This window comes from Chrysoperla carnea, chromosome 4 (assembly GCF_905475395.1).
Source record: "Chrysoperla carnea chromosome 4, inChrCarn1.1, whole genome shotgun sequence".
Taxonomy (NCBI): Eukaryota; Metazoa; Arthropoda; class Insecta; order Neuroptera; family Chrysopidae; genus Chrysoperla; species Chrysoperla carnea.
This window is the reverse complement of record NC_058340.1, coordinates 76,557,386-76,575,272: the sequence shown is the minus strand read 5'-3', so window position 1 is coordinate 76,575,272 and position 17,887 is coordinate 76,557,386. Positions and strand designations below refer to the sequence as shown.

Here is a 17,887-nt window from a genome sequence, read left to right as displayed (position 1 = left end):
GAATGTTCTTGTTTTTAAAAGGAAGAATTTAATTTAATTTTCTTCTGTCTCTTACTTTAATACGAACAGCTTTTGCTTAAAACATTTTATTATAGCTGATTTAACTTAGAAGAAAGTCTTTATTAAACGGTGGCTAAGGATTTATGAGACATACTGTATATACAGGCTTATGTTGACATATCACTCCCCCCTTTATTTTTCCTTGAAACCACTTTTTTCGTAATTTATCACCATAAGGAATAAATCATGAAAGATCGTTAGCTCATAATGCCTAATTACCAATTTTAAAGAGATTATGAGAATATACCTTTATGGTATAAATATCCTTTTTTTTCAAAATTTCAACAGCCTGTATCTAGTAAACGACGCTTTTCCGTAAGTTTATTCAGAAATTGTCTCTTTTTTAACCTTATGTACTATTTGATGAAGACATATACTATGAACTTGCATCATTACCTGTATATGAATATATTTGTTTCCCGTTACTTTTTGGCATTCCCAGGAGACCCTTTTTGTTCAAATTAGTTCATACAAATTTTTCGCAGTTTTTAAGATTTTGCGCACTTTCCCTGTCCGTCCAAATTGAGTTAGATAAAATTGACCTTCAGCCCCTCAACTTCCGGTTATATTTCACAAAATCAATAAAAGCACAATCATCCTAGATTTAAAATCTAATCTAAGATTTTTAAATCGAATTTTTGGGGGAAGTCCGACTTTTTGGCTATGATTACTTTAAATTTGAAAAGTCGTAATGCTACCCCCTGGGGGAAGCCCGCCATCTTGTTTTAAAGGGATGAGTTCCTTTTTTTGCAATAACTGCTACACTATTAATTTTTACTGTAGGAAATGAAGCATTTGACTGAAGGAATTCAGTTCTCGTCAGCAGATTTTTATGGGATCCGGTGGGAAATGTTTGTCTGAGTGTACTCAAAAATGTCATATACATATGAGTACTTGTGCTTTTTCGATTTACACCCATGCGGCGGGGCAGAAGTTCCCTACTCCCGGACACCATATTCTCTTTAATTAATATTTAAAAAAACTATAGGAATGTATATTTTGGACATTTCTAAATATTTTTTGAGCTTTGACATTTTTGCATTTGAAAAAAAAAATTGCGGATTTTTTCCGAAAAATCGTTGTTGAGGAAAATAAAGATTTTTTCGTAGTTCCGATCAAAAACTTAATTTGAAAGTCATTAGATATTATATATTGGACTATTCTTAGCATTTTTGTACTCCTGACAACTTTCACCAAACCTCATCCTTTTTGATATATTAAGCGTTTGAAAAAAAAATTGCGTAATTTTGCCAAAAATTCACTATAGACGAAAATGAAGATTTTTTGTGGTTCTGGTTAAAAAATGGAATTAAAAACTATATGACATTTTATTTTGGACTATTCTAAACACTTTTTGACTCTGTGAATTTTTTGCCTAACCTCACCGTTTTCGATATATAAGCCTTCGAAAAAAAACGTATATTTTGGACTCAATTTCAGCTATACATAAAAAATATATTTTTTATGCTTATTTGTGCAACAAACAAAATTCACAACCACCTCTTTGTACGTCTAAATCAAACATATTGATCCTAAGAAAAAATTAACAAAAACTAAAATTGTAGGAAATTTAATTTCAAATAACTTTAGTAATAACCATTTTTCATGTAAAATTGAAAATAAACGAATTATTTAACAAACAAAAATGCAAACTATTTCAAAACAGTGTTTGCAAATATGTAATTCTTAATAATTGACGTCACAGGTCAGTAGCCAATAAAAATCGTGTTAAATTATTTCAAATATCGTGACTTTTTAACAATTTTCTTCATAGTGTTTTTATTGTTAAAAATGCGTAATTTGGAGTTACATGATCTACTCGACCTGTATTTTCATAAAAAATTAACAAAAAGCATTTCAATTTTTTATGAAATTAAAATGCTTTGCCCGCTATATTCTTTCTGTATCTTTCATTGAGGCATATTAAACAATCTGCTGAAAAGATTAGTGCAAAATTTGAGACAAATAATTTTACTTTTTGCAATTTAAGCATTTTCGGCGAAAGGAATGGAAAAATAGTCTCAATGAAATTTATAGGCAGCATAACGGGCAATAACATTTGTCTAAAAAATTGTTTGCTATGACAACCGAGTACAGAGTAATTTAAAAGCAGCTTATGCGTCTCTAAACAATAAGTAACGCTATTTGAGAGTAAAATACCCGTATACATGTTGCTGGGGAAATGTGAGCATCATAAAATTTCAGAATTATTTGTTTCAAAGGCACTAACTTTTCAGTAGATTGTTTAATATGTGACTTACGCAAAAAATGCATAGGACCTTTTTTGTATATGTATTCACTTACTTCATTTACAGCATCAAATAATCCCAATAAATAAGGTTGGATACTAGCTGGATTAGAAGCTTGGCCCAAAATTTCCAATAATTGTGGATCAGATATGAAAAAGAATCGTGGAAATATAGTACGTTTTTTTTCTAGAAAGAAAATTAACATATCCGTAATTTTTTAGGCTTAAGTCAAATAATATACAAATGTACCTACCGAGATAGCCAGTAAGTCCTTTTTGGCACATTTCTAATTGAGATAATAAAAATGGTAAAATAGTCATTAAAGAATCATCCCCAACACAACATTCAATTACTTGGGGAATGTCTCGAGCCCTTGCCATAATTTTTATCCATTGTTTATCAATACTCTGAAAACGCTTTGCTTCATTTGGCATTTGTTTTGCAATATCACCACCAACAAACACAGCTTCCAAATAAATCCATAACATTTGTACCGCTACCCATTTTTCTAATACTGTTGCCGTATTTTGTAATTTTGTACCCCATGTAGCAATGATTGCTCGAAATGGTACGTTGAATCTATATTATCGGGAAAGAAACAATAAATTGTGTATAAGTACAAAGACTTTAGTAGACACAGTGAGTCATTTTAATTGATATATTCCAAAATTTCCTAGAATATATCAGTTATACAAAAGTGACTCTCAAAAATTGTAAATTTTTTTTGAACTAATGTTATGTCCACTTTATTGTTAAAAATCATGATTTTTCAGTTCATAACATATATCATAAAATAAAGAACAACTTTAGAAATTTTTTGCTATAAAAAGCTATTTTACTTTTGAAGTAACGAATTCCATTTTATAACTACTACTATAATTTAAATGTATACTTGCGGACAAAAAAATGTGACACGGGAGTTTTGAAAATTAATGATTTTATCGGTTTTGAGTTGCTCTTTTCGAATTTCCACTTTGCTAACTCGTATCCTTTCCGCTTGCGCCATCATATTGGAAAAATGGCGTCGCAAGGCAGTTTTTTGACGATTTTTACTTTCAGCGTCATTTTACGAAAAAAAATACTACATACAAAATTAAACTAGAAAAAATTTCTTACAATTTATGTGCCGACAATTTTTTTTATAAATTAAATAGTTTCGGCGTATGAGCGCCGCAAAGTGTAACCAAAAATATATGTTGAAAATGGCAACGGGAATCGATAGAGTGATGACATCTCAGCAAAAAATATCATTTAAATATATTTTGAAAGGTCAATACTTTCCGAGTTATTGACTATTTAAATTCGGAGTATTTAACGTTAAATAACTCAAAAATTGGACGTTTTTGAAAAAAGTAATTTGTATACTTTTTGAAGCACTATAAAAAATATATTCAACACAAGAACTGATGAATTTACCACGGGAACTAAAATTGCAATTTAAATGTAAAAACATTTTTCAAAATTTCATTTTGGGAGGTAAAATATTCTACGGAAAAAGAGCTAAATTTTTTCCTAATTCTAACCTTTTTTTATATAAAGACAATTTTTTTGTTTTTTTCTAAATTTTTGTTTGCATTTTAATTGCAATATTTCGAAAACTCTGTATCCGAAACTGTTAAAATTTTTTGAGCATGTTTTCAATACCTAATTAAAGTAAATTGGAAAGCATTGATTTTAGTTCCCGTGGTAAATTCATCAGTTTTTGTGCTGAATAACACATAAAAAAAAAACATTTTTAAAGTTTTTTCTACTACTTTTAAAAGTGCATGATATACTTTTTTCGATATACCTACGTCAAATTTTTCAGTTATTTAACGTTAAATACTCGAATCAAAATATATAACGTTTCACTTAATCTAATCACTTTACAGCGCTCGTACTCCGAAACTATTTATTTTACAAAAAAAATGTAAAGACATAAATTATAGGAAATTTTCTGAGGTTTAATTTTGTATGTATATATTTTATTCGTAAAATGACTCATAAAGAAGATATTGTCAAAAAACTGCTTTTCGACGTGATTTTTTCCAATATAGCGATACGAGCGGCAAAGATACAAGGTAGCAAAGTGGAAATTCGAAAATAGTACCTCAAAATCTATAAAATTACCCATTTTGAAAACTCCCTGGAATACTTTCCAGGTAAAACTACCAGATGGTTATTCTACTAATATACCAGATATATTTGATGGTTGAACAAGTGAAAACAAACAATTGACTGAGTTAATTGTTGAAATACTATGTATAAACAGTGTTGATTACTCTGTCAAATTACACATACATTCATGTCACACATAAACATATAACTGATAATCCCATATAATACACACTCTACAATTTGCGCATAATTTGCGCTCTCACGGGTAAACAGTAATGTTTACGAAAAACTGTTTCATACAAAAGTTGTTTATTTTTTTATAAGAAACATTTTTTACATTTAAACTTTTGATCTATCTCTAACGGTTTACAAGATGAGTCCTAGGGACCCTAGAACCAATTGACCTATGTTGCTCATTTACAAACTCGACCTCACTTTTTACGTCCTAAGCACGCTATTAAAATTTCAGCTTGATATATCTTTTCTTTTTTTTTTTTTTGAGTAATCGTAATGACAGACGGACAGACGACAGACAGACAGACAACCGGAAATGGGCTAATTAGGTGATTTTATGAACACCTATACCAAAATTTTGTTCATAGTATCAATATTTTTAAGCGTTATAAACTTGGGACTAAACTTAGTATACCTTGGTATATTTCATATACATGGTATAAAAATGCACATTTTTGAATATGGTTAGTGCCACCAAATATATCTGATGTATTAAGTGTCTCATTTTTATTGACCGTAAATACATTTATGTTGATTGTGTTCACTTAAGGATCTAAATTCATAATTTATTAATAATATAATATTTTATTAACAGACGAATTATTGGTTGGCTAGGGAAACGTTATTCAACAACAAAATGACATCGTGATATATATATATATATTTTTTCAAAATTTTGCTTTTATTTCTTAATCATTATTTGAATCCTATATCATTTTCTATATAAATCAATTAAGTTTTGTGTCACAATTGTGTATAATTGAATTACGTATGCAGCCCTGCTGGAACAAATATTTGAAGAAAGAATTGAAGTCTTAATAAGTCATCGAAACTCTGAAAAAGTCTTTGGAAGTCTCCAATTAATCTACGAAGGCCCAATGTTAATTTGACAAAATTGCTATCAGAAATCAAAAAAATACGTTGTTATAGAAGAAAAGAAGCCAAGAAACATAAAAAAATCGCTTTTCTTGGGATTAAAAAAAGCTGACGTCCAAAGCAAATTAAATGGGAAAGTTCTAGGTCTCAAAAAACCTATCGATTGACGTCTGGTAAGTTCAATTTGGATGCGTTGGGGCCGAGAAAATTTAATATGCGAAAATAGTCGTTTTTACATTTGCTTATAACTTTTTTTCTTTTTCGATTTTAAAGTTGATATTTAGTGGAGTTATGAATAATAGGTTCACAAATTTTCAGTATGTTTTTTAACAAAAAAATATTGAAAATTTTTCGAAATATCCAATTTTTTCGAAGAAGGAAATCTTTCGTAAAACTATTCTCTTGGTCAAAATAAGCGATTTTTCGTGGCTTATTCCCTTCGTCTAAACCTCTTCGAGCATGCTATTTCGAGTCTCGAGCATGAAATCGAGTATCGAAATAAGTGCGTTTTTGGAATGCAGAAACACTCGATTTTAACGGGATCATAGCCATCGTTTGACGAAAGATAACAATCGCAAATATTTTTTTTAATGTAAAGTAAGTATTTATTACTTACTTTGTGTAAGTTTCAGAGATCTACGAGTTTTACTTTCTACCGCGAAAAACACAAAAAAACATGGTTTTCTTCGATGCCCCATTTCGGCATCAAAAATTAAAAATTTCCCCTGCTGCTAAAATACCATGATCGTAGATCTAGACGAAGGTATTAAGTTTTTATGAAAGTTGTCTTTTTTCGAAAAAAATGCGATATTTCGAAAAAATTTCAAAATTTTTTGTTAAAAAAAAAGACAGATTTGTGAACTTATAACCTCATAACCTCACGAAATATCAAAATCTAAAAAGAAAGAAAGTTATAAGAAAATGTAAAAACGACTATTTTCACTCATTTTTTCAAGTTTTCTCGCCATCTACGCATCCAAATCGGACTTACCATACGTTAATCGATAGGTTTTTTTGAGATCTAGAACTTTTCTATTTTATTTTTTTGCATTAGACGCCAACTTTTTTTTTAATCTCATAAAAGTCGTTTTTTTGACTTTAGCGAATTTTTTCGATTAACCTAACCATTATTGATTAGATATTTATATTGTTTAAACAATATTTGTGCAACTTATATAAAAAAAATTCACTCTTGCGTGATTTTTTTTCCACAAAAAATGTATTTTAACTTAATAAAAATGGATTTAAATTTTTGTTGCGGAACCCGAACTTTAAAAAAAAATGTAATACAGTAGAACCTCGATAAGTCAAAGTCCAAGGGAAACACAAAATATTTTAAGTTATAGAGGTTTTAAGTTATCAAGGGTCTATGTTAGGTAAAGGTTAATATAGAGGTATGTACATGTTTCTATGTACCCTAGTTAATATAGAGGTATGTACATGTTTCTATGTAGTTACTGAGGGCCTATACAGAGATTATTTATTTAAGTTATAGAGGTTGCGTATTTTAAGTTATAGAGGTTTTGGGCTCTGATGGGAAGGGAACATAGTATTTTTTGAAGTAACAGAGGTTTTTATGTTACCGAGGTTTAAGTTATCGAGGTTCTACTGTATAACCCATACTTGCTGATAATGTAGCATTCTATAGATGAAAGAATTTTTAAAATCGTTTAAGGTAGTACTATCGGTAATAGACTTTGCATTCAGAATTTAATGAAACTTGGCATAGTTGTCCCTTATTATTTCATAATTAACCAGTTAAAGTTTTAGGGGCCTTCAGGGAACTGAAAATCTGAGCGTCCAGGTTGGTGAAATAAAATAAAATCTGTGATTTCCCATAAGGATCAATGTTATAATATCTTTTTTTCAGTTCTATAAAGGCCCCTAAACATTTAACTGGTTAATTATGATATAATATATATAATGGACAACTGTGCCAAGTTTCATTCAACCCCTATTTCACCCTTTTAGAGGATGCATTTCGGAAAATCCTTTCGTAAATGACACCTACTGTATAAAATAAATATCCTCTAGAAATTTCAAGCTTCTATCATTAGCTATTTAAGCTAAGCGTCGATTTATCAGTCATGACATTGCCTATCTCCCCTTCAGATTATTTCCCCCCTCTGAAATGTTTCTGATTTTACAAAATATACAAAAAGAATCATTTTGAAAAAAAAATCATTAAAATCGGAGCTGTTATTGAGGAATCTCTAAGACTGGCTAGTTCATGTATTCCTTTATCCGACTATTTGGGTATTTGCATGAAATTTATTTTTCGAATTTCTTATCAAAATATGAAAAAAAAAGAAAAAGAAAAGAAAGTGAAATTAAAATGAAAATTGGCCATGAAATACGGATGATATAAGCATTTTAAAGACAGATATTTAACAGAGAGATCCGATAAGAACAATGACGTCAGTGTGTCTATCAGGCATATGTTATAGCATAGCTACATATGGTATACCCATAAAGACATGAAGGTAGAGAACGCTAGCCTTAAAGTGGATGCGGTATATGAAGCGAAAGAGAAGACTGCCAGTAAGTTCCCCTGCGTCCTTGTCTAATGTATATATGTACATATGATTATGACAAGGACGCAGAGAGAAATTCACTGACAGTCTTCTCTCTCATTCATTATATCGCATCCACTTACAGGCTAGCAGATCCCTCGCGTTCTATATGTATAATATTCTATGAGTATACCGTAACTACTCCATTTTAAATTCTGTTTTGCTATAATGAGATAAAAACAAAATTTTTAGGGCTTTTATCTTGGTTGTTTTTAAAGTTATTCGAAAAAAAAATTTTTCTCGGCTGTTTGTCACATGAATAAATTTTTAATGGAGCAAAAAAAAATTATGCAAATACCCAATTATATTGCAATAAGAAACTTTAATGTTCTTCCTAATCATAAACACTAAACTGTTCACAAAAATTATTAAGAAAGAACAAAGTCTATATTTAAGATTTAACCATTATTTTAGGTAGTACGAGGAAGTTTAGACTTGTGGTTGAAATTATTTGTACTTTATTTATATTTGACGATGAATTTTGTGATAGCTTCGTGCATGTAGACGAAAACTAACGTCCAGTTTGGTGAATTTTTTTTTTTTTAACTTTAATTTAAATGTTTTTTTTTGTTTTTTATTTCCACCGGCTAGTTTTGGAGAAATCTATGAAAACATGTCATCCATCTACCGTTTTTCAATAAGACCAATGTTAAACATGCCTACTTTTGAAGCCATTTATTTATTTAAATAATCGGACAACCTCCCTAATATTTTCAGAATTGATTTAGACTCAGTCCAAGTTCATTAAAAAAAAATCAAGACTTTCCCTTATGGAAAAAATAAACTGTTACAAAGTCATACAAAGTTTAAATAAGAGTTCTTAAAGTTTTACTTTCTCTTACAAACTCTGAAAGAGTCTTATAAACTCTGAATAAGATCTAATAAGACGTAAAAAGTAGGAATTATTCCATCTTTTCGGTCTCTGCCAGAAGAGTTATTCAGAGTTAATAAAACTTACTAAAAGAGTTAGTAAGACTTTTTCAGAGTTTTTAATACTTAAAAAAAGTTTTGAATAATTTTTTGAGGCTGTAAAAAGAATTATTCCGACTTTTTAAAACTTTCAATAGTAAATTTATAGGCTATAAAAAGAATTAGTAAGAGTTTTTAATACTTAAAAAAAGTATTTTATAAAAATGTCAAAAGAATTAGTAAGAGTTTTTAATACTTAAAAAAAGTATTTCATAAAAATGTCAAAAGAATTATTCAGAGTTTTTCTGACTTATTTTCTATATTTATTAAAATTTTTTGCGAATTACATTATAATTATTATTTCAGTTATCGTTGTCATTATAAATTCGTCAAGTGAAACTTAAATATCCAGTAACAAATTATTTTGCAACACAGGCAAAATAATTTGTTACTGGATATTTAAGTTTCACATGACGAATTTATAATGACAACGATAACTGAAATATTTTCAAATATAAATATAATCATCAATCGCAGTTCAAAAGTTTAAGGTAATAAATTTGAAGAAATAATTAAAAACAAATTTTTATTTTTTCTATTTATTTTTACAAAGTTTTTTTTTTACATTTTTTAAATTATAAAATCTTGCAATGTTTTTGAATATTAATTTTTTTGTTTGGTTTTACAAATTTTTGAAGCTTATATTAATATTTTTTAAATCTATTTACTATCGCTTTAATTTTATTCATTCCTAATTATCATAAATAAATAAATTATTAATTAGTAACATAAAAGTTACATAATACTTTACGAGCAATTATTGCACGCTGTTCAATGGACGATATTACTTTTTTGTTTGATTATGACAAAAACTTGCAACTTATATTAACTTTTTTTAAAACAATAAATTAAAAATTATTAACATAAAAACATAAATAATATCTTACGAGCAGTAATTGCACTCTTTATATCCCTTTTATCAAATTGGTCATTTTCAAACACTGTGACAAAATGACCAATTTGGTACAAAACATATGTCACCAAAAAAAATTACATTATTACATTTTTAAATTGTTAAAAATACAGTGATGTCTTTTAATTGTTAAAAAAATATATATTTTAATAAATCGGTGGAATAATAAAATAATTAATTAAAACATGTTCCACAAAATAGAGCTCCAAAACATAAGAATAATTTAATACATTTTATAATACAAGAAATAATTTTTATTTTTATTTGTAAACATAATTCAGTTAAATAAAAATACAATTTTATAGAAAAATTGATCAAAAATAATTGACTGGATAATTTTTAAAATTCAATAAAATTTGGAAGCAAATTTTCAAAAAAATCAATTATATAATTTTTATTACTATCAATAATTATTAACTATCAATTGTTTTTGTCAATCTTTTTTAGATGAAAATTTTTAAAATCAATCATTCAAAAACGGTTTGAAATCAACGTCTAAAATTTACTGTTCAATTTAGATACTACAAAATCACAAAAAAAAATTGTAAATTTAAGAGAATTCGTACCTTTCGGATTTCAGATCCGAACTAATTTTCTTTTGTTGGTTTGTTTCTTCAGTAGATTTCGTTTTGATAGAGACGATTTTCTTCTGTCGTGTATCTCTTCTTCTCGGCTTTCGTAAACTGTTTCAAGTTCAACGAATAAATTGTACCAAAATTTTTAAAATATGTTAGCAATGCAAATTTTACAGAAAAAATTTTCGAGCTTTTTATATAAAAATGCAACCAGGCTAGCTTGATATTTGTTTAGTTTTGTATTTTATTTTATTTAGAACCAATATCTTATAACACTTAATGACCAGCATACATACGTACTGTAACAGTCTCTGTACACAAATGTTTTTACCGATATATTCTCTGCAAGTGTTGTCTTGTTGTGTACCACACTTCACCACCCTATAATAATCATTCAATCTCATTCAATGTACAGTTTTATATAAATAGTTAAAGTACGTTCTTTCCTATAACCTATTGTAAAATAAAGTATGTTCAGCATGGATTAATCATATCTACCAATTTTTTTTAAACAAGTGACTATTTTTACATTTTTAGTTTTATAAAATTGCCCACAACCTCTTAAGACCAAAATTTAAATAAAAAAAACAAGTGAAAACAAACAAATGACTGAATCAATTTTTGAAATACCATGAACATACTATATAATTTGCGCCCTCAAGGGTAAACAGTGAAGTTTACGAAAAAATGTTTCAAACAAAAGTTGTTAATTTTTTTATAAGGAATATTTTTTACACTTTTGTTCAATCTATAACGACTTAAAATATTGATCTCTGGACTCAAGACCCAATTTTTACACCTCACTTTTTACGTCCTAAAAACAATATTGTTGTCATTCGCAGCCCATAACTGAAAAATTCTAGGAGTTATTAGAAATGTGCAGTAAATACTATTATTTACAACATATTTGCAAAATAATTTTTTTACTTTTGGGCAGTAAATTTTATATTATATTGGCAATTGTTGTTGCTTAAGTGATAATTAGTTTCTCCTTATTTGTCGATTACAGTGTTCTCGATTTAATTATAAAACTTACAGTGATTGTTAAAATTTATTATGCATTGATATGAAAATTTTTGATAATTTTTATAAGATTTCTCTAACATATTTTATTTTATCAACAATATAAAAAAAGACGTGTCGTGAGCACCCGGTAGGAACTATGCCTCTTTCTTTTTAAATTATGTTATATTGAAAAACAAGCTAAATGAAGAGAGGATGGTAATAAAATTGTATTTAATAATTTTCATAGGGTCTGAAAATTTATATTTTTGAAAAAAAATATTTTTTGAAAAATTTAAATAACAAACGTCTTCTTTATGAATACAAATATCATAGAATATGGTTTATTAATATTCGAAAATAATTATATTTACTGTTAAATATATTTCACAAAAGTTTTCAAGTGAAATTAGTTATTTCACTTCATAAAGTAAATGTACATATGATATAATGGTGGCTAATACAATAATATTTTTACAAGATTATTCTGGTCAAACTTAAACATACACACATGTGGTTACTTTAACAAATATGATTCATGTTTTACAAGATTTTACAAGATATTATTATTTAAAATAAATAAAACATAAATTTTATTTTTGAGGATTGATAATACATATTCAACAAAGTGCACTCAAAAAACTCTGATTTAGATTTTGGTTTTTGCCAAAATTATTATTTTTGTTTATTTAAAAAATAAGTAATTGAAAAAAAAAATTAAGTTCAGAAATTATTATTTAGTATGTAAATGAAATGTACAAAGTATAGGAGAAATCGGTCCGAATATTTTCGACTACCGATTTGACAACCGAAAATTTAAGTTTGATACACAAATAAAACTGAAAAAAAAATACATGTAAAAATACATTAATAAAATAAAGATTAAAAAAGCGTCCGGAGACTATTGTCTATTACTCAGAAAGTTTGGCTTCTAATGACTTGAAAGGTTGTTAAATGGAGAGTGTTCTTAGCTATATTTCAAATGCGAGTTTAGAATTCCGAACAAAAAAAAAAAACTAAAAAATTGGCGATGAACTTCAAAATCGGCTCCGTTGGCTTCAAATGACTATAAATTTTCAGAAAACAAAAAATTTTATTCCAGTTTCAAAATATATAAGAGAATCGATTTTCAGACCCTAGCAAAATTGTATTAAAAAAATTATTAAATACAATTTTATTACCATCCCTTCATAGCTTGTTTTTCAATATAGCATAATTTAAAAAGAAAGAGGCATAGTTCCTACCGGGTGCTCACGACACGTCTTTTTTTATATTGTTGATAAAATAAAATATGTTAGAGAAATCTTATACTAATTCTCAAAAATTTTCATATCAATGCATAATAAATTTTAACAATCACTGTAAGTTTTATAATTAAATCGAGAACACTGTAATCGACAAATAAGGAGAAACTAATTATCACTTCAGCAACAACAATTGCCAATATAATATAAAATTTACTGCCCAAAAGTAAAAAAATTATTTTGCAAATATGTTGTAAATAACAGTATTTACTGCACATTTCTAATAACTCCTAGAATTTTTCAGTTATGGGCTGCGAATGACAACAATATTGTTTTTAGGACGTAAAAAGTGAGTCCCTTCCCCCTAACAGCGCGGGGGTTAAAACTTAAAAATTTTGCTTTAAACCATATAGACCTCTTTTAAAAATAGTTTTCTGAAAAAACACCCCCCAAAGCCAGTCCATACACCCTCCAAACAATTATTTCCAAAAAGTGTTAAATTTTCCGTTTTTCGCAAAAATATGGATCAAGGAGTCATTTTACGGGTAAGCTACTTATTATAAAATCTAATGATAATAAAAAAGGCTACAATTAAAAAAAAATTTAACCTCGTAGGACAAAATGGCATAAAATGGCAGCCATTTTAAACAATTTACTAAATTGGAAATTTTGGCCGAACTATGTAACGGATTTCGCTAAAATTTTAACCGAAAGTTGTAAGTAATGAAACCTACTATTGATATTAGTTTCATTAAAATCAATCAAAAATTTTTCAAGTTACAGTCAAATGAACTGTTTTACCATATGTATGTATACATATATATATAACTGGGAGGGGAAGGGATGAAACCCCCCCAAAAAAATATGAGGAATATGTTCTTAACATTGACTACAAGCCTACCACTCCGGGAAAGTAAAAAATTTCAAAAAATACTTATTTTGATGTGAAAAGAAAAACCCCAAAGTTTCGCTGCTCGAACTTTTAATCCATATAACAGCCTTTTTTTGCTTAGATTTACTCCAGTAAAACAAAAAAATTAATATTCAAAAACATTGCAAGATTTTATAATTTAAAAAATGTAAAAAAAAAACTTTGTAAAAATAAATAGAAAAAATAAAAATTTGTTTTTAATTATTTCTTCAAATTTATTACCTTAAACGTTTGAACTGCGATTGATGATTATATTTATATTTGAAAATATTTCAGTTATCGTTGTCATTATAAATTCGTCATGTGAAACTTAAATATCCAGTAACAAATTATTTTGCCTGTGTTGTAAAATAATTTGTTACTGGATATTTAAGTTTCACATGACGAATTTATAATGACAACGATAACTGAAATAATAATTATAATGTAATTCGCAAAAAATTTTAATAAATATAGAAAATAAGTCAGAAAATAAATTCTTTTGACATTTTTATGAAATACTTTTTTTAAGTATTAAAAACTCTTACTAATTCTTTTGACATTTTTATAAAATACTTTTTTTAAGTATTAAAAACTCTTACTAATTCTTTTTATAGCCTATAAATTTACTATTGAAAGTTTTAAAAAGTCGGAATAATTCTTTTTACAGCCTCAAAAAATTATTCAAAACTTTTTTTAAGTATTAAAAACTCTGAAAAAGTCTTACTAACTCTTTTAGTAAGTTTTATTAACTCTGAATAACTCTTCTGGCAGAGACCGAAAAGATGGAATAATTCCTACTTTTTACGTCTTATTAGATCTTATTCAGAGTTTATAAGACTTTTTCAGAGTTTGTAAGAGAAAGTAAAACTTTAAGAACTCTTATTTAAACTTTGTATGACTTTGTAACAGTTTATTTTTTCCATAAGGGTTTATCTGAAATTGGTCTGGCGCTCGTGCATCCTTAATATTTAATACTTAATTTTTTATTTAATACTTAATTAAGTTGTTCTTTTACCTTTTACGTACATGCAGTGGAGTTTTTAGATAGGGTAGGTAGAAATTTTAAAAGCTACTATATAATCAAAAATATTGCATGTTGGTTTTGGTTCATCGTCATGGTAGGTACATTCCAGAAAATTGCGAAGCCGACGAGCTTGCCAGAAATGGCACAATTCTGCCGGACACAAGCATCAATAAATATCCGAGAGTTCCATTTGCGAACTGCAAGTTGCTCCTCAGAGAGGATATCTTAAAAAACGTACTTGTACTACAAGACAGATATGGTCTGAGTACAATCGTAGGCGTTCCGAAGATGTTATATCACTTTCAAGGGCCTCTGTTCGCAAATTTGTTGCGGCTATTACAGGACACTGGTTGGGCGGAAGGCATCCTGAACGCCTGGGCGTGGCAGGGTATCACGACTACTGCAAGAGTTGTCACAGTGGTGAGGATGAGACAATGTCTCATCTTCTCTGTCACTGCCCAGCTCTTGTCATGAAGAGATGGACTTACTTGAGCCAGCCTCTCTTTGACGACCACTCCAACCTGGAGTCCGTCGACGTCAAGGCTCTCCTGCTTTTCTTGAACAGCTCCAAATGGTTCATGGAGTAGTGATCGCGGATGTGCCAACCCTTTTTCGGTATCACAACGGACCCTATAGTCTAAGTGTGTCCCACCTCTGGACAGCCACTATAACCTAACCTAACCTATGGTCATGAAGTAAATAATGATGTCGGTATTTGTAACCACAAATATCCATAGATTGACTGATTGTATAGATTCGAATTAAATAATAGCTGTTAAAAGATGATGGCGTGAGTATACGGATTCTTTCCAAAGATGTGATACTTAAGGGACACTTCTAAGTGTGTTTCAAATTGATCGTGTTTTTTGTGGTCGTCGAAAAATTATGAATATCGTTGTAACCGGTATCGTTCCAGGCGGTTTTATTGTTGGCAAATAGTAGACAAGGGAACCAAACAATCGATTGCTATTCCTTTACATGAATTAACTATATTCAAGAAAAGTCTAGTTATTTCAAGCTTAGAAATATATAAGCTACCTAATTATATAAAGGCCGCTGAAAGCACGTATAAATTTAAAAATAACTTGAAGAATTTTTGAAGTTATACTTCTTTTGGCGCGTTAGGCAGAAATGATGAGGGTAAATTTTTACGATGCGCGCGCACACCGTCACGAAAAACGACAAGATGAAGTTAGCTACAGTTAACATTTTAGTTTATCAACGCGCGCGCACACCGTCACAAAAAAACGACAAGATGAAGTTAGCTACAGTTAACATTTTAGTTTTTCAAATAAAGGTACCAACAAAGTAAAAGTAATGACATCTACGTATGTTTGCGTGAGAACTGATAACTGCATATATATTATATTATAAAATATATTATAAAATAATTTTCTGTGATTATAAGTGATAATAATTGTTTTTATATATTACTTTGAGTAATTATTTTAAGTGATAAGAACAGTTTTTACATATTACTTTGAATACGTTTATTGAATTTGGGGTTAGTTAGTTTGAGGTTAGTTTTATTATTAAAAATTCAAAAAAATGTCCATTTTTTTAATTATGTAGAAATAATTTTTTGTGATATTTTTTATTAAATATTAAATAAAATTTATTTAACTAAATAATGCATTATAATAAAACTTTTAATGTATTAAATACCTTTTTTCTATTTTCTATTGTTAATGTCGTTTTTTCTACAAATGTAAAATAAGGAAAAAGATAAAATTTTTAAAAAGATTTTTATCTTGTTACGCCGAAGAAGTATAACTTCTAACGCGTGTACATAAGTACACACACACTTTTTTTTAACAAACATGGCATTGTATAATCTAAATAATTTATAATTGTTTTTAATGTTTATTAAAGTGAAACTTTTTATGGGACGTTTTTGTCATGAGAGTTAACTCGTAGAGTTTAACAACATTGTTAAACTCCTTGTCTCTTTCTTATTACCATTTACTCCAGCAGAGTGAGAGAGGCCGTGGGACTTGATAACTGTACATATACCATTTATTTATTAAACAAGGATAGTTCAAACCTACTTACATTTAAATCTTATATGTCGATCTTTATTTATTAAATGTTATTAAAGTACATATACCATTATAAAGTACTGTACATATACCATTTATTTATTAAACAAGGATAGTTCAAACCTACTTACATTTAAATCTTATATGTCGATCTTTATTTATTAAATGTTTTTACAATAAATTGTAAATGTTTGTACCTACTATCTTTTTTACTTATATAGTTCTTTTCTTAATGTAGAATGTTTATGTATATGTAATATATATATATATATATATATATATATATATATATATATATATATATATATATATATATATATATATATATATATGTATATGTCTATTAAATTATTTCATATTAAAAATTTTTTAATATTGTTTTTATTCTCAGTTATTGTCAATGAAGATACAAAAAATGTATGCGTCAGTCCAAAACTAACAGCGTCAAAAGTGAAACTTTTTATGTAATTCAAAAACTGTCAATGAGTGTACAAAAAAATACATTGCAGCAAAGAAAAATTGACTGGAAATTATAATAAAAATGATTTATAATAAAAATCAAGAAAAATCTACAGACTATCCCGAATTAATTACTACGGAAGTTTCACTCGTACGTACTATTATTTACATATACATAAAACTATATACATATACGTACAAGTGAAACTTCCGTAGTAATTAATTCGGGATAGTCTGTAGATTTTTCTTGATTTTTATTATAAATCATTTTTATTATAATTTCCAGTCAATTTTTCTTTGCTGCAATGTATTTTTTTGTACACTCATTGACAGTTTTTGAATTACATAAAAAGTTTCACTTTTGACGCTGTTAGTTTTGGACTGACGCATACATTTTTCTTTTGACTTTGATTGTTTATTTATTTCCACCAACACCACCACTCTATTGGTCTTTTGATGTTAATAAAATTACTATTATTGCTACGTTGCAACTTGTCAGCCAATAATATGAATCAAATTGTTTTGTGAAAATTACGATTGACTTTACTTTTAGTTTATATTAATTGCAAATCCGGTGTACAACGACCTTTCACGATCACTTGTCTTTTTTCATGGATAGATAATTTTGAAAACGCATAATTTTTTTATTTTTTCTATACA

General features: G+C 28.0%; 1 protein-coding gene across 1 annotated transcript in view; it reads right to left on the bottom strand.

Annotated features, from left to right (window-relative positions):
• LOC123298960 (dynein axonemal heavy chain 8-like) overlaps nt 1–17,887 on the bottom strand; it is a 281,682-nt gene that overhangs the window by 221,209 nt on the left and 42,586 nt on the right. The window contains exons 13-14 of the mRNA XM_044881061.1: nt 2,563–2,888; nt 2,365–2,495 (exon numbers count right to left, since the gene is read on the bottom strand). Coding sequence (XP_044736996.1) covers nt 2,365–2,495; nt 2,563–2,888 — 457 coding nt within the window. The remainder of the gene's footprint in view (nt 1–2,364; nt 2,496–2,562; nt 2,889–17,887) is intronic.